The sequence below is a fragment of the Sminthopsis crassicaudata genome, chromosome 4 (assembly GCF_048593235.1).
Source record: "Sminthopsis crassicaudata isolate SCR6 chromosome 4, ASM4859323v1, whole genome shotgun sequence".
Lineage (NCBI taxonomy): Eukaryota > Metazoa > Chordata > Mammalia > Dasyuromorphia > Dasyuridae > Sminthopsis > Sminthopsis crassicaudata.
The window spans coordinates 221,966,703-221,988,845 of NC_133620.1; the positions used below are offsets into that span (position 1 = coordinate 221,966,703).

Sequence of the window (22,143 nt, forward strand, 5' to 3'; positions counted from 1 at the left end):
TTTTATTTATGTGAAAAGAAAGAGACATGTAATTCTCAAGTACTAGCTTCAGAAACCATAAACCTATAAAAGATCTATTCATGGAGAACTTTAAATTCAGGGACAGAGTATGGACAATAGAACTTCTAGAGCTGGAAAAAATCGTGAGCAGCCCTCCTTCAATTCTCTCCTTTTGTAAAGAAAAGAAATAGAAAGATTAAGAGAGATTTGACTGTACAAGTCAAATAGCCTTTCTTACTGATTCCCATTTCAGATAAAGTATTACTATCATTATACTAGATTACCAAGAATAATAATTCATAAAATTCATAGCACATACAAGCGGCTCCTTTTCCTCTCACTTCTTTTTAAAATAATCACACAGTATTAATGTACATCAGATATCACTAAATAAATAAGCCAATAAAAGGCTATTCACATATTAAAATTTTTTCTTCACAGTATATTTTTACTAGTTTGTACCTACAGCTTCCAAAAGCATGTTAATTCTATTAATCATTAGATTTTAAGCCTTATTCTTTTCAACATTCATCTTTGCAGTAACACATATATAGATCTACAGTGGGGTATATAACATTTCTATTTGTGTTGGAAAAATAAATTCTGGGTCTACTATGTTCTAACTTATATCAATTTCTAGTACATTTAAATTCTCTTGAAATACAGATTTTTGTAAATTTATTTTAGATTACATGATTTAGATTACATTAACATTCCATTTAGATTACATTCCCTTCTTACTGTGTCACAAAATTTCAAAGTACCAGAAATTTGATCCTAGAAGGAAAAAAAAAAGCAATCCTGTCCTACCTCATTAATGAAAGAACTCATTGTTAACGTGATTCACAAGTTGTGCTGAGGTCTTGGTTTTGATCTGTAGTATTCAGAAACTCTTCTTCTTGAAGGCTAAGTCTAAAGTCCTCTCTAACTTTTTCCAGCAAACCTGGCTTGAAAACCACATCTAGTGCTGTCATGGCCAGAGCCTTAGCAGTACGCAAAGTGTAGAATTGTGCTTCTTGGGATCCTATAGGGTGGAAGTACCAACAAACATTGAAGTGGCAACTATGTGCCAGGCACTGGGGTCATAAAGACATGGATATATCCAAATATAAACAGAATAAATGAGGAAAATAAAGCATTTCCAGCCTCACTGAAAATTAAACTAAAATCAACTTGACTATGAAGAAATACTTCATGAATTTGACAGTTAATGCTCAATCACTTCCCTACTCTCCATTCATAACTAATTCTGAGAATTTTAATTATAACATAATTATACCACAAAGACAAATTTGCTTTCAGCTAGTCCAATGGACAGAGAGCTGGGCCTAGAGTCAGAAAAATCTGATTCAAATTTGGCCTCATACTCTTTACTAGCTGTGTGATCACAGGCAAGTCATTCTCTGTCCATCTTAGTTTCCTCATTTGTAAAATGGAAATAAAATAGCAACTACCTCCCAGGATTGTGGTGAGGAGCAAATGAAATTTCCATAAAAGACTGTACAAATCATAAAATGTTATATAAATGCTAGCTGTCAAATGCCGATAATTCTCTCCCTTCACTTCACTCCACCAGATGATATATTCCAAAGTCTATTCACATCAGCAATTCTTACCTGCAGCTGCAGTATATTGCTCAGTATGATTCAGTGCATCAGAACCAATATAAAAATAAGGGTGAATTCCAGGTACCACAAAAGTAACATTTCCAAAGTCAGTGGAACCTTGAAGCATATAAAATAAAAGGCATGTATTCAGTTAAGTGTTTGAATTATTAAATTATAATCAAAAACTCATTTTCAAGTTCAGACATGAAAAAACATAGTAAAAGCAAAATATATTCATAATGGCATATTTTTCAAAGACAAATGTTAAACTTAGAGTGGGGGGGGGGAAGTAAAGTATATTGGAATATAGAATGAAAATTTATTATTACTTGACCTCGGTATTCCTAAATGTTAATCCCCAGAACCAGAAAAGCCAACCCCAGTTTTATAACATAATGCAAAGTATAGTTATTAGGCAAAAACATAATAAGGCAAGTAGATGTGTGGCTATCGGATCTTTTTATATTTCTGGGTCAGTCATTTTTATTAAAAAGTAGTACTAGTTATTTTCAACTCACAAATGGATCAGATAGATACTCAAAATCTAATTGTAAATTAGTTTGGCATTTTGGAACTCAAGATATATCGAAACATAATTTTCATGGAGAAAATATAACAATTAGAGCTATCCAGGAGTGGAATGGTCTCCTTCTGGAGTGTAATCTCCCTCTGAAAAGACATCAAGTAAAGGCTCCAGAAATATTTCTTAGGTATGGATAAGATGATCTCTGAGAAGACTGTCTAAATTCCATAATCAATAATAAATCAGATGAGTCTCAGCCTCCATTTGTTTACTTTTCATTGTATTTTCAATCCCTTGGAAATGTTTTTGCCTACTTTCCACTACCTTTCCTTGACTGTAAGATTACCAGTGCTTTCACATACTGTCAAACCCAATGATCTCCTCTCAGTGTATAGCTTCTCAGTGTATAGTGACTTAATTGGCTACTTCCCTTCCTCAAAGACAATGTCTCCCTGCCGTGGCTTTTGTGAAGATTCTCTCGTGGCTCTCTTCCATGTCTGACTATTCTTTTAGTCTCCCTTAAACAATCATCATCATGGCTTTGCCTACTACCTATGAATATATACCTCTTCTCTATCTGTGTGTGTGTGTGTGTGTGTGTGTGTGTGTGAGTGAGAGAGACAGAGAGAGAGAGACAGAGACAGAGAGAGAGAGAGAGACAGAGACAGAGAGAGAGAGAGACAGAGAGAGAGAGAGAGAGAGAGAGAGAGAGACAGAGAGAGAGAGAGAGACAGAGACAGAGAGAGAGAGAGACAGAGACAGAGACAGAGAGAGACAGAGACAGAGACAGAGAGAGACAGAGAGAGACAGAGACAGAGAGAGACAGAGAGAGACAGAGAGAGACACACAGAGAGAGAGACACAGAGACAGAGACACAGAGAGAGAGAGACAGAGAGAGACACAGAGAGAGAGAGACAGAGAGACAGAGAGAGAGACAGAGAGACAGAGAGAGAGAGAGACAGAGAGAGAGAGAGAGAGAGAGAGAGACAGAGAGAGAGACAGAGAGAGAGAGAGAGAGAGACAGAGACAGAGAGAGAGAGACAGAGAGAGAGAGAGAGAGAGAGACAGAGAGAGAGAGAGAGTCAGAGAGAGAGAGAGAGAGAGAGACACAGAGAGAGAGAGAGAGAGAGACACAGAGACAGAGACAGAGAGAGAGAGACAGAGAGAGAGAGACAGAGAGAGAGAGACAGAGAGAGAGAGACAGAGAGAGAGAGACAGAGAGAGAGAGACAGAGAGAGAGAGACAGAGAGAGAAGACAGAGAGAGACAGAGAGAGACAGAGAGAGACAGAGAGAGACAGAGAGAGACAGAGAGAGACAGAGAGAGACAGAGAGAGAGAGAGAGAGACAGAGAGAGAGAGAGAGAGACAGAGAGAGAGAGAGAGACAGAGAGAGAGAGAGAGACAGAGAGAGAGAGAGAGAGAGACAGAGACGAGAGAAAGAGACAGAGAAAGAGACAGAGAAAGAGACAGAGAAAGAGACAGAGAAAGAGACAGAGAAAGAGACAGAGAAAGAGACAGAGAAAGAGACAGAGAAAGAGACAGAGAAAGAGACAGAGAAAGAGACAGAAAGAGACAGAGAAAGAGACAGAGAAAGAGACAGAGAAAGAGACAGACAGACATGGAAACAGATAAAGAGAAATACAGACACAAAGACAGAGAGAGACAGATAAAGACAGAAACAGAGGAAGACAGAGACAGAGAGACAAAACAGTGACAGAGAGAAAAAGAGAGACAGATAAGACACCGAGAGGAAGAAGGAAAAAATAGAGGGAAAAAAGAAAGAGACAGACAGACAGACTGTCTCTATTGATGTTAACTTTAGCTCTATGTATTCAATCATCTTCATGCAGATGGCCCCTAAATCTAGAGTTTTAGTCTTCAATTCTACTCCCACATTACCATCTATCTGCTAAACATTTCCATCTGAATATTGCATGGGTATCTCAAACTCAACATATCTAAAAGAGAATTCATGCCCTCCTCCAAACCCATTAATCCTCTTAACAGCCCTATTTCTATTGAAATTACCAGTATCTGTCTAGTCAGTCATGTTTGACTTATCTCACCTCCCATATCCTTTGACTTGACAATTCCACCAACAGCAGCATGGCATGATAGCTAGTGTGTTTCAGAATAAGGAACACCTGGGCTCAACTTTCACCTCTTCCACTTACTCATGAGTGACCCAGGAAAAGCTGTTTACTCTCTCTCTATGACCCTGTGGGCTCATTTGTTTAAAATAAAAAAAAAAAAAAAAAAAAAAAAAAAGATGCGTGCAGACATTGGGGGAGATGTATTTATTAGATTTGATGACCTCAGAGGTTTCTTCCAGATCTAAATCTATGACTTCGGATTTTTAAATCCATCACTCTGGTCCACTCACACTTTAGGCCCTCATCACTTTGGCCTAGGCTACTGCAATAGCCCCACCCAATTCCCAAGTTATTCTCTAAATTGTTTCTAGTCTTTCTTCTTTGTTCCAGCTTCCACAGAAATATCAAAGTGACATTCCTGAAACACAGACCTGACTAGGTCACACATGGACTTAAGTCTTCAGGGGCTCCCTACTGATTGTATGAAAAACAGAAAAAAAAACTTTTCATAATCTGGCTTTCCAGTCTTATTCCCATTTATTCCCCTTTATGTCTTCCAGTAAAAATGGCCAACTAGCTGTTCCTCATACATGACATTCCATCACCTGTATCCAATGCCTTTGCACAGCTCATTCCCTCTGAAATGGAATCTTCACTCACTTTCTCAGTGCCCAAATTTCTTTAAAGGAAAGTGTTCAGATGACATCTATTACATGAAATTTTTTCTAATGCCCCCTAGCTGTTACTGCATTAGAGAGAAAAAAAAAGAGAGACAGATAAGACACAGAGAGAAAGAAAGAAAAAGAGAGAGGAAAAAAAGAGAAAGAGGCAGGAAAGGAGGGAAGGGGGAAGAGAGAGGGGAAGAGGGAAAGGGAGAGGGAGAGATGCATTAGAGCATTGAGAGCTCTAATTTGTGATGCCAAGAGCATCATGCTCCAAAGGACTAAGAATATGGACTCTCCCTGTCAAGAACAACTATCTGTGACTTCTGGGGGAAAACTTCTAATTCGTGAAAAGCTAGGGCAGGAGAAAAAGGTAAAGAGCAATAACAGGGATTCCAGCCTTGTATAAGGAAAAGTGGGGGGGGGGGGGAGGGAGAAGAGCTAAGAGAAGAATCACAAGGCTTATAGTGAGAAACTTCAGTAAAATAAGGTTTGAACTTGGAAGAGAAGATGCCAAGTATTTGGAATAAGAAGAATGGGTCCCAGTTCAACTTTGTTATCAATTAGTCCAATGACCATAAATCAGTTTTAAAGGGATAAAATGAATGGATAGTTGATTGAGACAGACATCTTAAAAAAAAAAAAAAAAAAAAAAAAAAAAACGAACTACTAAAAAGCCTTAGATCTTTGTCCAATAGTCAAAAAACTCAATCAAAATTTATCATATAGTCTGACCATTATAGGTAAAGAACCAGTAAAAATAGTTCATTGAAACTTAGAACTTTACTGACAAAGTTCTGTAACTAGAAGCCAAATATCTAGATACAGAAACAGATTTCTGCAGAATCTTTGTTTGAAGTAGAATAAAGGATATGAAAAGGCTTTTGCTTTCACGTAATTGTAAAGCCATAAAGCACAATAAAAATGTCAGGATCCTATGATGCCTACTAGTTATTTTTTCTCCCTCAAATGAAAAACTGGGGGAAAGTGAGGAAGACAACTAGATTTACAATTTTTTTGTATTGTATTTATTTTTGTTTCCAGTATACCACTAGAAAACCCTGAGAATTTCTGGCATAACTTGCCAGACCAATCAGCTTTTATTTGCATGTTCCCTTGCTTACATTGCCCTCCTCACTAACTTCACTCTACTCAGCTGACTCCTATTCTTCTTCAAAGACCATTTAAAGTCTAAGATCCCCCAAGAAAAAGTAAACAACAATCATGGCCTTGTAGACCTGTACTCTTCCTCATAACAATAGTACACAGTAGTATTACTAATACACAGTATGTGTATTACTTCCTAGCACTTAATATATAATTCAGCCTTTTTAGCACTTATAGCATTTCTTAGCACTTAATATATAACATATAATCATTATGAAGTCTATACAAAAAGAAACAACAGAAAATGGGAAGAATAAAAAACCTATTTCCAGAAAAATTTAAAATCCTAATAAATATTCACCTTCAGATTTCATAAAAGTTGCTATATAAGTAAGTGGTACTAAGCAATATGGTAAGATGTGATTTTCAGAAAGAATAATTAAAAGAAACAACAATCTAGGAAACAGGAAAAAATAACTTCTATGTAAAGATAACAGCTAAGATCATTTTATTGCTTAGTTTCAAGGTGTTTCCTAACTCTGTATCTTTTCTAAATCCTAAAAATTAAATTTATGTTTAAGCTCATGCCACACTATGTTTTAATAATATTATACTAATTATAGTTGAAAAAATTTAAAGCAACTTCAAAATCTCTATATTTTCGAAAACCTGTGCTAAGTGTTATCCCCTAGCAACAAAACAATACAAACATCATCAATTCCCTATACAACTAAGTAAGTATTGCCCTGGAAATGACCCTGCTTATTTATAAAGAGGATTAAGAACTTGTTAAGTTTTCCTTTTCTTTTTTAAGTAGTTTACAATCACAGGAATTAAAAAGAAGATTCAGAGATCACCTAGTTCAATCTTGTCACTTGAAAATTAGTTAAACCAAATGTCCCCAATGTAATTATTTGGAATTTTTTTTTAAAAGCCAAATATATGGCTACTTCTAAAAATAAAATGAACTCGTTTGACATTCTATATTTGCCTTAACTTTAAGAAATTAACTTTAACTTAAGGTTAATTAACTTTATCTTCAATTTCTCAAATATCTGAGAGGAAAACATTCCCTTCCATTAACAATTCATACCTTTCTATTCCCCAATATGCAGGAGTTAAGCTCTGGTAAAGCCAATAGAGAGCAGGCCTTACGAGTCAGCAGCACTTGACTCTTACTACCTCTTAAAAAACCCAGAGGTACAAAAGGACCTTTTATCCTTGAGCAAGTCATTTTTAAAAGTTGGTTTTTTTTTTTTTTTTCTTTTTTTGCTGAAGCAATTGGGGTTAAGTGACTTGCCCAGGGTCACACAGCTAGGACATGTCAAGTGTCTGAGGCCAGATTTAAACTTAGGTCCTCCTGACTTCAGGGCTGGTGCTCTATCCACTGTGCCACCTAGCTGCCCCCACAGTAAAAATTTAATCTGGGAATTGAGTTGTTAAGATGAGTTACAAAACAGTTGTCTATCTACATTTGTAGAGAAGTTTTCTCAAAAGGAGCATTGTACACAGATTAAATGACAGGTCCAAACCAAGAGAGGGAGAGGAGATAAAGACCTTTGTTAACAACTAAATAAATTATATATATATATAATATATATATTATATATATATTATTATATTATTAATATATATTATATATATATAATATATATATTTTATATATATATATATATATGTGTGTATATATATATATATAACATATATATATAAATATAAAAGCACCCTTTAGAATTACCTGATGAGCCATTTGACACAGAATCTCCAGAAATAAATTCTATTCCCAGCTTCTTTCCATTTTCCACGTAAGCGTTCCAGAGGCTCTTGTTAGGAAGGACATTATAGTAGTCATGCCCTGCACCTTTTAATTCCACCTAATGAAAAGATGGTTATTAAGCACAATTTGATTTAAAAAAAAAAAAGACAAAGAATTAGAGAAATTTTTTCAAATCAATAAAGTTATGAGCATCTCTATTTCCAATAAACTGTAAGCATCTGAGGGAGGCAGCTATTACCTTAACTATACCATATAACCTATACCCAAGATTTTTGTCTCCTGCTTTGAGAACATTCAAATATAAATATATCAATTTGTCATAAAGAAGTCCCTTAGAGTTCAGACCATGGGTACATATTTATATGTACTTAATTTTCTCATTCTTTTTAACAGTTTCCAAGGGTTTTAATTTAATTCGATAATTTAATTTATCTTCCTAGCCAACCCAGCCTCTTAATTTATTTCCTATTGACTATCTTGACAAACAGCTTTTATTTGCATGTTCCCTTGCTTAGAATGCCCTCCTCACTCCACTCTACCCAGCTGACTCCTATTCTTCTTCAAAGACCACCTGAAGTCTAAGATCCCCTAAGAAAAAGTAAATAACAATCATGGCCTTGTAGACCTGTACTCTTCCTCATAATTATAGTACACAGTGTGTGTATTACTTTTAGCACTTAATATATAATTCAGATAACAGTCCCTCCCAATTTAAGATAATTGTAGCACTTGGTACAGTACCAACATATATATTTATATACTGCTCAAAAAATATTTGTTGATTTGATTGATGTCAGAAATAAAATCCCCTTCTACAGAATAAAAAGGCAGCTCCTTCCCCTCCCCTATCATCTTATTCTAAGGTCCCAATGTTTACTATATTGCATACATGAGTATGTGATCTTTTTATCCCATGCTTTTTTTTTCCCCCTTCTAAATCAGGCTTTGCCAATGACTTGTTTCCTTAAATAGGAATTTTACTACATAGCAAATCTAAAAAGGCAAGTTACATGTTTCCACAGATAATAATAACCAATAAATAACATTAATTTTTGTAGTTATCCTAATTGTACTATTTGACAGTCCCAAAACATCTCTCAATAACCAAGTTTTCCCAACTACTTATAAATACTTGTTCCTAATCATGGCAAATGAGGAGCCCAGAGTCAACTAGTATAAAATATTTAAGCCTTTTTGAAATGTAAATTATTTTAGTCAATTGAGAAAATATTTTTCTTTCCTATGATTGGTTATAATTCATTGGAAAAATTCATAATAATGATAAATCAAGATGAAAATAATCACATAATTATATTAATGGAACCAGATAACCTGATTCTCCTCTCCATTTGTCTCTCAAATTTTTTTAAAATTTAAAATGTAGAGAAAAACCAAATCAAGGTCCTTCCCCCTCCAAACCCTTCTGATTAACATTTCTGATTAACAAATGGATTAGCTCTTAATACTTCTTACTGTGCATCCTGTAGCCAAAGCAGCAGCTTTAAAGCAATCTTCTGCTTTTTTGGTCAAAATTGGAAGCTCTTTCACTGAGGGCGTACGCAAATAATAGATTAATTCAGAGTATGAGGGGATGATATTAGGTTTCACACCACCATGTTTAATTATACCTAAAAAAAAAAAGGTCAGGGTATTAGAGTAAAGCAAAATAAAAAGTTGCTGAAAGCATTAACTTAAGTTATAACAGGACTAACAAGCTTTCTACCAATGTTCATATAAAAAGATAGATTTAAAGTTATTAGTAACATAGAAACCCCAATTGCAAAGGATTTTGAAAGCTATATATATTATTACTTTCATTGTGGTATTTTCCAGCCAATCAGAAATAGCCGAGTATAAGTCCAAGTCTTCCTATGAACCACAGAAAGGAGTTTATATAACATAGGATCAACTTTAAAAATCATTTGCTCTTTAATTCTAGTGAAGCTTGGAAACATAATTAGTTATATGTAATTTACTATAAGTCTATGTGAAGTTGGTGAAAATTTTATACTATTTACTCTGGATTTAGCAAAATTTTACTGCAACAAAACCAGGCACATCTTTAATCAGAAGGCTGGAAATGGAAAGTAATTTAGGTCATCTGATGTAAGCTCTTCACCATATCAATGAAGAGAAATGCAAAGGGACTTTTATCCAAGATTACAGCTCCATAAAGAGTTGGGGCATGAACCTAGTTTTTCTGGCTCCAAATTACATGCTTTAAAGTCTCAAACAGCAATAAAATCTTAGTGAGGATGTGAAGAGATGCAAGACAAAAGAAATATTGCATATTCAGTAACCATAATTAGGCAACATGCAATTATTAAGTACTTAGTATGTGCTAGTCATTGGTGCTTTCACATATTCTATTTGTTATTCTCTGTGATATGTGTCCTTTTGGATACAGATAGGAAATTTTCCCTCTAAAAATGGTAACTTAAAGCCATTCACAAGCTGGTTCTAACCCACTCTTCTCTGGCATATTCTCCGTAATTCACCTTCACACATTTTATGATCTAGCACCACTGGCTCTTCTTGTTGCTCTTCATGCATGACACCTCTCCTACTGTTCCTGTGTCTCTACACGGAATGATTCCTGGACCTTGAATGCATTCCCTCCTTAGCTCAAATGCTTAAAATCTTTCATTCCCCTCAAATTTCAATCCAAGTGACAAGGATTTCCTGAACCTCCAACTTCCTAGTGCCATGGTGGCTACATATATTTATATATTGCTTCCCTTGCATACATTTATATCTTGCCTCCTCTGAGTAAGTTTTCATGTCTTTATATACTGTCTCCCTGATAAATACCAAGTTCCTTGAGGCCAGGGCCCATTTCATTTTTGTTTTTGTACCTTTAGCACCTAGCAAGTGCCTAGCAAGAAGTGGGAGCTTTAAAAATGATTATTACCATTTCTCTTCCTCTACTTTCAGTTTAAATCTCTATAAGACTACAAACACACATCTTACTGATCCTTTTTAGGTTAATTCTATCTTTGGCCACTCCATCTTCCTGGTTCAAAAATCCAAATTCTTTTCTCAGGAGCCATATCTCTTAAACCAGTTGTTCATCTATTTCTCCCTTCCCCAAATTGCTGATGCCTTCCTGTGAGGACCCTTATATAATCAGTAATAGTGATTTTAAAATATTAACTCTATCTCTGAAGTCCTTAAGTTATTGCTGGATAAAATTTTTTTCCCCCTGGAGCAAAACATTTAATCTTCTGGCTTACTGCTATCTACATGTTTGTCTCAGCTCCTCCAGAGATTTTAGGATAAGGGTTCATTCTGGTCTTTCAAGCTTACTCTAAAAAGGAGCTAAACATCTCAGTGGATAGAGCACTGGACCTAGAGTCAGAAAGACCAGAGTTCAAATTCGTCCTCAAACATTTACTAGCTGTGTGACCCGCAGGAAGTCACTCAACCCTGTTTGCCTCAGTTTCCTTATCTGTCAAATGAGCTGGAGAAGAAAATGGCAAACCACTCCAGTATAACTCCAAATGGGATGGCAAAGTCAGATATAACTGAAAAACAACTGAACAACAAAGCTTTCTCTACTGACCCAGTTCTGGGATTTCATCAGGATAGGAGGTCCTTCTATTAGTAGATTACAGTCAGAATTCTAAAGCAAACAAAAGCTACAGCTCTGATAAAAGATCTTTTAAAAAAGGAGAAATTCAGCTTTTGACCACTACATACCTATTATCTTCTCTTTTTACTCATCTGTTTCACTGAATTTGGTCTCTACAATTGACCATATCAAATTAGATTAGCGTGAGATTAGAGAAGGTCTTCAGAGGGCCTCTCATTTTATAGATGAGGAAATGAGTGAAGGATGTTGACCACAATGGGTGCAAGAGAGATGGAATTTAAAAGCCAAATCCTCTGACTGAATAATTAATATTCTACCTTTTCTCTCTCATCTTCAAGACATTATGCAATACTTCTGTGATACTTAGGAGGCAACTATTATTCATTTTTTAAAAAGGGAAAACTAAGACAGGAGATCTCATAATTGGCAAACAAAAATTGATGGCAATTTATACACTCCAGTCTTGACTGAATTGTATAAGGATTGTTTCCCTTAAACATTACTGCAAACAGATAAGAACTAAACCACTGAAAGGTAAATAATATGAAAAGAAACAATATCCAAACTAATAATAATAACCAGCATTTACATAGCACTTTACAATTTGCAAGATACTTTACAAAAATTAAATTTTATCCTCACAATCATACTGAGATAGGTGCCATTATTATATCTTACAGTTGAGGAACCTGAGGTAGATAGAAGTTAAGGGACTTGCCAAGGGATACACTGCTAATAAGTATCTGGAGCTGTATTTAAATTCAGAAACAATGTTTTTTTTTTCAAAATATTTAAAACCAACCCATGTCAGTCTCTCATTGCATGTATTTCTGAAAATAAGTTCATGCTGAAAAGAATTTTTATTTTATCAACACTCTAATAAACATTTTGAGAAATTATTCTTATTTAAATGTTACTTTCAAACAGAGTATAAGTACTATTCCTGCATAAAAGAAATATTGACATGCTCACCATGAACTCTCCAGGAGGGTTTCATTTGCTGTCTTAAAACTGACAAATTGTTGTATGCAAGAACAGCAGCATCTAATGCATTCAGACCTTCCCAAGGATAAGCAGCAGCATGAGAAGCTTTTCCATAGTATTTCACAGTCACACTAGGGAAAAGTATCACTTGTTAATTATTTTCTTTATTTGTAATGAAATTTAAAAAAAAAAAAAATCCAAAGTAGTTATTTGGGAAAAGATCCAAGTATTGTTACTTAATAAATTCCGTGGGTATAAGGTGCAGAGAACCTATACTGGTAGAGAGAATTCCCTTACTTGAAGTTTCCTCATCTCAATGAAGGCACAAGTCCAAGTCCTAGTCCTATAAATATCTAGAATATTACACAGGAATTCTACAACTTTGTTGTAGAGGGCTGGGAAACAAGCTAAGGAAGTGGGCCATAAATCAGTTAAGAGGCAATGAAAATTTGTGATGAATAACCAAAAGTTGAATGTTATATGTAATCAGGAAGTAGACACATTTTGTAAGAAGAATATATAAGAATGGAGGAAATGGATGTCAAATAAACCTTACTCATATCTGAAACTAAAGAGGAATCAAACGTATAGGTGGAGAGGAAAAAAGAACTATAATCTAAAGTAAGGCCCTTTGATTGTTTCGTGGATAACTAGGGAATAGCTGAAAAAATTATGGTATAGATCGATGCAAAGGAATATTCTTTCACCTTAATTATAAAAGATGATTTCAGAGACTCCTCAGTCATAAGGACTGAGACAATTAAGTAAAAACATGAAAAAAATTTATATAGGTACAATAGTAACATCATAAAGAGAAACAACTATGAAGCACTTGAAAAGTCTCAGCAAAGCAATAACCACACAATGCATGAGAAAGCACATTACTGAGCTCTGACAAAGGTGACAGAGGGTGCAGCCAGATGGTATGGATTTGTTTTGCTTGATTACCTTTATTTATTATAAGAATATTTCCCTCTCTTTTTCTCAGTTAATTGGGGAAAGGGGAGAGCAAAAGAAATGCCAAAAAATAAAAATGGCCATTGAAACTTTTTTGGAATGCACAGAGAGAACAAAGTTTTTAAAATAATACATGAAACTTATACTTTTCATAATGCAAGTAATGTCAAGAGGAGACTCATGGTTTTACATAAATTACTCTTTTTGTGTTTTGCTGAGTATGAAAATGCTCTTTTTTGGTGTTTTAAGTCCAGAATAAAAAAATTAAATTTAAAAAGGGAACACTACTTAAGTATTCTACTGTAGAAATGATTAGTTGTTAGAACATTTTTCTTTCCATTTTCATGCTAAAATGGTTGTCAGTAAATAGCTGATGTTTAAGAGATGTACTTTATAAATTGAATCCATTAAAATCGCTCCTAAAATTCAAAACTTCTACCAATCCTAACTGTTAGGATCCTTACAAGTTGCTACATCAGTACTTAACAATTCTCTACTTCAGTGTTCACACCTTTAAAGAAGTTCAAACCTTTGAAGGAGTTTACACCTTTAAAGGAGCTCGATCATTGGTTCTTTAAGGAGTTTCCCACAAGCCCATTCTCTGGGAGGATATAAGGAGCCAACATTAAGTGGGGAAGTCATTCTGAATTGGGTCAAGGAGAAGACTTCCCAGGAGAACTTCAGGGAAGCTTGAGGAGATTCAGAGTGAGGATTCAGTGGATTTGCAAGTCCAGCAGATTCACAAGTCTAAAGGAAAAGCCAACTCATGGCCTTCTGGGAATTCACATCTAGGACTGAATTCTGGGAAACCCACAATCCAACACTCTCAGAGGTAGAGTCTGATTCCCACACTCTAGGAAATTCAGAGTCAAGATTTCATTTCCACATCTACCTTCGTGCTGGCTGGAAGCTTTGGATTTAGAGGGAGCTAGAGACTGAAGTTGGCTGAAGACATTCTGACAGAAAAAGATTCAAGACTTTGAAGGACATAATATAGGATATAGGATTTAACTCCTGGCTGCATTTTGGGATTATTGAACTGAAACTAAAACTAAGGCTGGCTCCAGAAGCTCCCCAAGAGATCTGCCCCCAGAGAACAATAACAATTTAGAGACAACAGAACATTATATTTTGGCGCCCAATATGGAGCGAGGACTTTTACTTATCCTGACTCTGGTTGATTCTGAGCCCTTCAGGGAGCTAGCCCGGACTTTACACCTAACCATAAACTTCTCATTCCTTTTAAACATTAAATAATTATGAAAAAAACTAGTTCATCTCATATTTAATGAAATTTTTTCAACCATACAAATTGAAACAAATTTTTTTTCCAGAAATAATTACTTATCCCACTTCTAAATGTTCTCTTACTAAGATGGGTTGATCAGATACTATCAGAATAAAAAGGTTTTGGCAAAGAAATGCAATCATGCTGCCTATGTACTTAGTAGACAAATTCATTTTTTTACAAATATTTAAGGGAAATTATTTTCAAACACCAAATGTGTCCAATTATATACATACATATATCTATGTATATGTGCATATATATATGACACCTAGATGTATCATTATTTTTCTCCAAAATGCCTAAAGATGACATAGCTGAATATTTTTAAGCATTTGTGTAAACACACTCTTTAAGGCTATTTCAAGTGGTATCAAATTATTAGGGAAGTAATAGATTTAATCAATGAAACAGACTAAATGTCTGAATCCTTAGAAACTTCACATCATTTCTCCATTGTTTCCAAACATTCCCTTAGCAAAAAAGCCTCTAAGTACATACTTTTTATTATGGTAGTATGAAGCAGCAACTATTAAGGCAGTGTATTCTTCAGTCTTTCTGTCTTCCAATTCTAGCACAATGTTCATGAATAATGACTGAATAACAGAGTAAATTTATCCTCTCATCATCCCCTTGAAACTGAAAAACACTTGTCAAGACATTTATTTGGAAGGGCATTAAAAAAAAAAAAAAAAAAAAAATCACCAAAACCTTCCAGGGAAAATGTTCTAATATCAGTTCTACAGATTAACTCTCAAAATCACTGATTAAAAACTCCACAAATATAAATAAGAAAAAAAAAAAACTACACTAAAAGCAATTTTATTTTAGCAGTAATTTTTAAAATGAAAAAGCATTAATCATCTTTGAGCTTGTGAAGGGTTCATGCTAGAGTGAGATTAGGATGGAGCTTTTCAATATGAATGTATCAAGTGGAAGAGCTCAGCACTTAACAATACATTAATGCCAGCTTTATTACAAAGGACACTTGAAAATGACACTAATAAATAAGAACCAATTATTATAATCTTTCAAGATTAATCCTTGCTAATTGGAATTAGAGTATCTTCCTGAATAGAAATTGTGCATTTTAAATTTAGATGTGTAACTGAAGATTTGCCCAGAATAATCTTTTTCAATTTTACTTTTTATTTCTGAACACTTGAATGTAGGTGAAGTGTAGATGGCATAGAAGCAGTCTGATTCACTGTAAAATGCATTTATTTGGGGTTAAGGGAATGCTTAATAATCTAAATCTCCAGTTCATTTCCTGTGTAATATTTGCCAAGATTCTTTGCTCTGCACCTCAGTTCCTTTCTCCATAGAGTAAGGAAGTTGGATTAAATAACCTCTGACCTCCCTACCAATATATAACACTATACTTTGTAAAGAGTTCATATTTTCTATATTACATAGAGAAATCCAGAGAAATGATTTTTTTAGAGGTTTGTACAAGATTGATGATTTTCCAGAAAGTAAATACACTACTTATTATCGAAATTTTTTAAATTTTTCTTTCTAAGACCTAGACAGACTTATATGAACTGATTATTATCTAATTGGAAACAGACTAACAATGGAAAATTTTTTGTCTCAGAGTTCCTATAGAGGAGTTTTAGACCTTTGCATTTTAATACTTATGGAAGCTTTCTTATGAAAGAAGCTTAGTTTCTTTCTTTCTTTTTTTTTTTTTAAAGGCAAACCAAATGTCCTTCATTGTCAAACACACAATGAAAAGTATTAAATGTAGATTCAGAAAATCTCCTATTGCTAAACACATGCTGGACTATTTCTTTGATATAAAGTGCCTACTATTTGTAAACCTCCTCACAAAGGACTTTCCTCTGGTGCTTCTTTGTGGCTTGGAGGTGATCGTGGCTTCCTAAATGCTCTGCCAGTAAAATAAAAGTTCTGGCCCTCTCTTTAAATATAGCCCCAACAATAGACAATCTGCTTTCAAAGGCCTTACATAGCTGAAGAAAGATGCTCACCACCAACATCTACTTTATGGATCTTTGGCTATAGCAACCCACAAAATAAAAATTAAAATACAAACTGTCTGGTATATCTTTCTACTATAGTAACAGTGGCAGAAAATGGTACATGAGATAGTAAGAACTTCAGTTCTTAGACTGACCATACATTTTAATTTAGCTATTGGTATTTGAAAAAGGGTAATTTACCATCAAGTGGACATACAGATGGAGCACCTGAATTGTATGAATAAATGAAACTATAAAACAAGAAGGTGGAGTTAAATGGAAAAATGGATCAGACATTGTTCTTAGAGGGGAAAATATAGGGGCTGGCCCAAAAAAGACCAAAAGAAGTTAAAAAGCACCTTTGTTAAATACGTAACCTACTTTAACTCCACCTCAGACAGTGCTGTGAGAGAGATATGAGTAGACTCACACAAATACAGGATACACACAAAATACAAGAAGCTACAAGGAAAAGCTGGAGTAAAAAAATATTATCAGAAAAATGTGTGCTCAGAATAGATGGGGTAGTAAATTAGCATAAGTTGAGGAAAAGCTTGGAAATTAGTCTGTATGGTTCACTGTATGTCACAAACCAGAAAGGCTCCCAGCTCAATATGTGGACCTCTTTCAGTAAGTTTAGGGGAGAACATGAATAAAAACTGAACAAGGTGAGGCAAGGCCTGATGACTAGAGGGAATGCCCACAAAAAAATGAGATATCTGATTGGTTAAGAGTTACGTATAAGGAAACAAAGATAAAAAAAATTTTTTTAAATATAAACACAGAGGTAGAGGCACATGGCCTGCATATGTACACATACCGTCCTCTCCAGGAGAAAACATTAAATAGAGAAAATATGAACATTTTGAAATTCCAGCTTTGCAATCTAAATTCTAGTTTCAAGGTTCAAGATGTATTTTCTACATCTTTTTTACTTACTCATGCTCAGCCACATCAGGTAGGTAAGCAGCATTTTCTTGTGATGGATGAGCCATAAAAACAGCATCAAGATTTTTAAAAGCTCCAGCTTCAATTAAGTCAATTTTGCCACCTCCATCTTCTTCTGCAGGAGTACCCAGGACAGTGATCTAAAAAAGACACAGGGATCAGAGAAGCCCAAATATTTATCCATCAAACCTACAGGTTCCTAGTTTACAAGTCATTCAAAACCTATTTCATTGTTTGTCTTCAAACTATAGGAAAGATTAACTTCTAACATGCAACTGTGAGTAACTTTTGATATTTAGAAATTCACACTTTAATTTATATTGCAATACAAAAAATCTCACAAGAAAATCAATTTGATGAGAAATATCAGAAATTTTCTATCTGAAATGCTTATGATGAAAAGAGAACTAAAGCCATTTGGTTACTCAAGGTACTCTATAATAATCAGGTAGTCTTTAAAGTCTTTATTGCAACTTTTTTGGACTAAATGTTAGATATGTAGAAATAAGACTTGCCCATGAATTCATAGGTATAGAGAATTCTTGCATGAAGAATAACTCTTCCCCAATGCAGGTCAGTAACTTCTCTGCAACTTAACTATGTGGTCTATAGCAGTGATGTCAAACTCAAATAGAAAAACAGAAAAGATCCCTGCATATTGACTTAGGAAACCACAGATTTAACATCTAAATTCTATTTTTTTAACTTTTTTTTTTTCCCCTGAAACAATTAGGGTTAAGTGACTTACCCAGGGTCGCACAGTTAGGAAGTGTTACATGTCTGAGGATAAATTTGAACTCAGGTCCTCATGACTTCAGAGATGGTGCTTTATCCACTGTACAACCAATCTGCCCTTTTTTATTTATTTTGTTAAACATATTCCTAACTACATTTTCATCCAAAGAGATTGTTCTAGGTTCTGTTGCTAGTGAATTTAGCACTTCTGGCCTAGAGTAATATAGTAGGTTAACTGACTTGTCCAGGGTCACAAGGGCAGGATATGTCAGAGGCAATTTGTAGTTTAGCAATAATAGCTAATTATTTGCAAAGTACTTCATAATTATTTATTAGTTAGTCCTCACAACAACCCTGTGAGGTAGGTGACAAAGTACCATTTTACAGAGAAAGAGAGGCCCAGGAAGTAGAGTGATTTGCCTAAAGGGACATAAAAAGGCTAAGGCAATGCTAAATTAAAATTCAACTCACAACACTTCTACTCTTATGCTATTTCATTAAGAACTTTCAAGATAGATTATTTTTAGAATTACATTAAACAATCTTAAATACCACAGTTAGAAATGACCAATTACACAAACTTACTAATTCGTTTCCACCAGTTCAATCAGGCAGATTTATTGGTCACCAAACACCTAATTAAACAAAAAAGAACTTTACAGAATAAACATTTTACTTAAATACTTTCTCAAAAACATACAATTTTAAACAGTCAGAATAAATGTCAGTGAATAATGGGGCTCCTTAAGTTCTAAAATCATTCAATCAACAAATATTTATTAGGTTGCTAGGGATACAAAGATGAAAAATGACAAGACTCCTAATCTCAAAAAAGTAAATGTAATGAATTTGAAATATGTGTATATGTTTGGATGTATTACTATGTAAGAAAGATGCTATTTTTTTTTTAAATTCACAGTTATTACTATTTGAGAACTACATGGTTCCTATAAATTATATAAATAGTATTGTGTACCCCTTTAAATGATCACTACCTCTGTTTTAATCCTCCAAAGCCCATCAGCTACCTTGTATTCAACTATCCTGTTTATGAAGGTGATTTCCATATCTATATAACCTGTCCGCTCTCCTAAACTCCAGTCCCATTTCACAAAGTGTCCTTTGGACATCTGGCTTTGAGATCCCACTGACACTTCTACCATGTCTAGAACTGAGTTCATAATCTTCCTGAATACCTACTCTCCCTTCTGTTTTCCCAATGCATTTGTATTGCCTCCCCCCATACCTGGAATGCTCATTCTCTCCTTTACTTCCTCCTCTTAAGAATCCTTGACTTCCTTTGAGACTATTAACATCGAAGCTTCTGCAAGAGGCCTTGTCAACCAGGATCCTTCTCCCAGAATTTTCACTTGAAGATTACCTTCTATTTCCATCTTGTACAGACTGTCTTTCCTATTAGAATGGGACTTCCTTGAGAGGAAGGACAATGTTTTTACCATTCCATGTGTCCCAAGAATTTACCACCTGGCACACTGTAAGAGCTAAATAAATATTTACGTGCTCCATTCTTATTGTAGAACTTCTAATATGTTTGATTTGACAGTGTGGTCTTTTTTCTTGTATTGATAAAGGGAAAAGTGAAAAAGGTTGATCATGTTCAGTAACAATCAACCCTTCTCAGATGGACAAAGATTTTAAAAAAGAAAGAAAGAAAAGAAAAAAACACAAGGAAAATAGCCTTAAAAAAATAAAAACTTTCATATTCTCCGTTATCAAAATAAGACTGGATTCAATTTTTAGCCCAAAGATGAAGAGTAATTATTCATATATATTCAAGAAATAAGCCTTTTAATGATTTTTTTCTGAAATCCTATGAAAAATTTTCTGTTTAAAATGTGAAGGGGTTTTTCTAATCCATAAAGGCAAAAAGTTTAAAAACTTAAAGCCTGAGTTGAACTATATTTAAAATGCTTCCTTATTATTACAAAAACCTAGTTCTATGAGGACTATAAAGTATAAGGACAAAGAAAAATCTCTCCAGTATTAGAAAGATAGATGTCTAAAAAGATCAGCAGCAGCCCACAGGGGACTGCCCCGAGGGATTTGGTAGCCGCAGTAAATCAAAGTACAGCATCCCCGTCATCTACTTCACACTACTTCCCCGTAAAACCCTTCGGGGGATGGACTAGCCCTGCAAGTAAATAAGCAGACACACACACACACAAACATGTCTTAGAGCCCATACCCTCAATTCTGTTATTCAAAATACTGGATGGCACTCAAGTTTTTGGGTCCAAATACAGGCCGTGACAGAATACATGCTAGGGAGGAAAAAAAAAAGTCCACAAACCTTCAAGCCTACATCAAAAAGCTGAAGGGAGCCTTCAGTGGGGTCGGGAAGGAAACCCCCACCCTTCTAAAGGAGAGGGAGAGACACAGGAGCCCCCACTCCGGGTTCCATTTAAATTTATTATTCTAACAAGGCTGCAAGCATTCTCTAAGGTGGGATGAAGGCGGGATGAGTATTCAGGTGCAATCTATCCCAACTATCATCAGATAGTTAATTAACTTAATTAAACTTAACTATCAATTAAATATTAGATCTAGCTACATCGGGGATGGGAAGCGCCTGCACAAGTGACGGGGACGAGCTTTAAGTGAAACAACATTGTCACTCCTGTGATACAATGACTCGAATGTGGGACAGGGAGCGACGCTGGCGTCCTCCCCTCCCCTCCCCTCCCCCCCAGGAAATCACGGGGGCGAGGGTACCGGGGCTGGTGTAGCACGATAACCCCAGCCCAGTCCCGGTCTCACCTTCACCGGCGGGCAGCTCGGGTGGCTCTCGAGCGCCCCCTTCAGACCCAGGGCGGCCGCAGCGCCCACCTCGGCTATCAGGTTGTGGCCGCAGGCGTGCCCGATGCCAGGCAACGCGTCATATTCGCAAAGAAAGCCCAACTGAAGCGGCGCGGAGCTCCCGGACCCCGCGGCGGGAGACTCCCATTCCGCCCGGAAAGCCGTGTCCAGCTTGTAATGCGGCTGCACGGCCCACGCGGAGGCGGCCGACGACTCCTGCTCGAAGAAGCGGGTCAGGGCACCGTGGGCCCGGTGCTCCTGGTAGGCGAGCTCGGGCTCGCTCCAGATGGCTTGGCTTAGGGCCCCGAGGCGCTCGGCCGCCTCGTCGATGCACTGGGCGGCGCGGCACTTCAGCAGCTCCAGCTCCGAAATGGCGGGGCCGCTCTCCTCAGGCAGCTCCTCGCCCGGTCTCATAGTGGTCAGCGCCTCGTCCCAACGGGGAGAGGAGGGGATGCGTAAGAAAGTGAACTCCACTGCACAAGCCGCAGGTCTGCCTGCGAGCGCCCGCTAGCCTCTTCTTCAAGAGCCAATGAGTCCCGCCTCTGCTCCGCCCCTGGCTAGCTCTCTCCAATCACAGCCGTCCTTCATTTCTCCCTCTCTCCTACACCCGCTCTCCCGTTGGGCCTACGGGAAAATGTAGTCAGCTGCCTCCTCCTGCTTCCTTGGGGATTGAAACTCCAAAAAGCTCACCTCCTGTCTTTATTTGATTTAGTCTCCCCACTGAACTGTGGGTTCTAAGTACAGAAAAAAACCCCTCCATTCTCCGAATACAAAGAATCCAGGGTTGTCGGGAGAGTCTCCGCAAATGAGAGCAGTGAGGGAACCTCGCACGCTTAACTTGTGATCAACTAAAAGGGACTCGAAGCTTCCATGGGCAGATTTCCAGGGTCTGTGAATTTGGATGGGGAGAAAATTACACCTTTATTTTCGTGAACCTATAACTGAAATTTAGCTCTCTTTCAATTGAGAAGGGGTCCAAAGACTCATGATAAAATCAACTTACCTGCCTCCCTACAGAAAGCTGATGGTCAATATCAATATCGACGATCATTAAATGCCTACTAGGTGTCA

The 22,143-nt window shown here is 36.2% G+C and overlaps 1 protein-coding gene across 2 annotated transcripts; it reads right to left on the reverse strand.

Annotated features, from left to right (window-relative positions):
• Positions 1 to 75: 75 nt before the first annotated feature.
• Positions 76 to 21,610, reverse strand: PM20D2 (peptidase M20 domain containing 2). 2 transcript variants are annotated; one of them, XM_074310310.1, is made up of 8 exons: positions 21,034 to 21,609; positions 17,512 to 17,660; positions 12,334 to 12,476; positions 9,243 to 9,397; positions 7,731 to 7,866; positions 1,617 to 1,724; positions 811 to 1,024; positions 76 to 169 (listed from the first exon to the last, which is right to left on the reverse strand). In XM_074310310.1, exons 1-7 carry the CDS (start codon positions 21,484 to 21,486, stop codon positions 834 to 836), a joined length of 1,335 nt encoding a protein of 444 aa, XP_074166411.1. In that variant the 5' UTR covers positions 21,487 to 21,609; the 3' UTR covers positions 76 to 169; positions 811 to 833. The 2 variants fall into 2 exon arrangements, with proteins under 2 accessions (XP_074166411.1, XP_074166410.1); XM_074310309.1 differs by having other exon boundaries at positions 76 to 1,024; positions 21,034 to 21,610.
• Between the last annotated feature and the right edge of the window lie 533 nt (positions 21,611 to 22,143).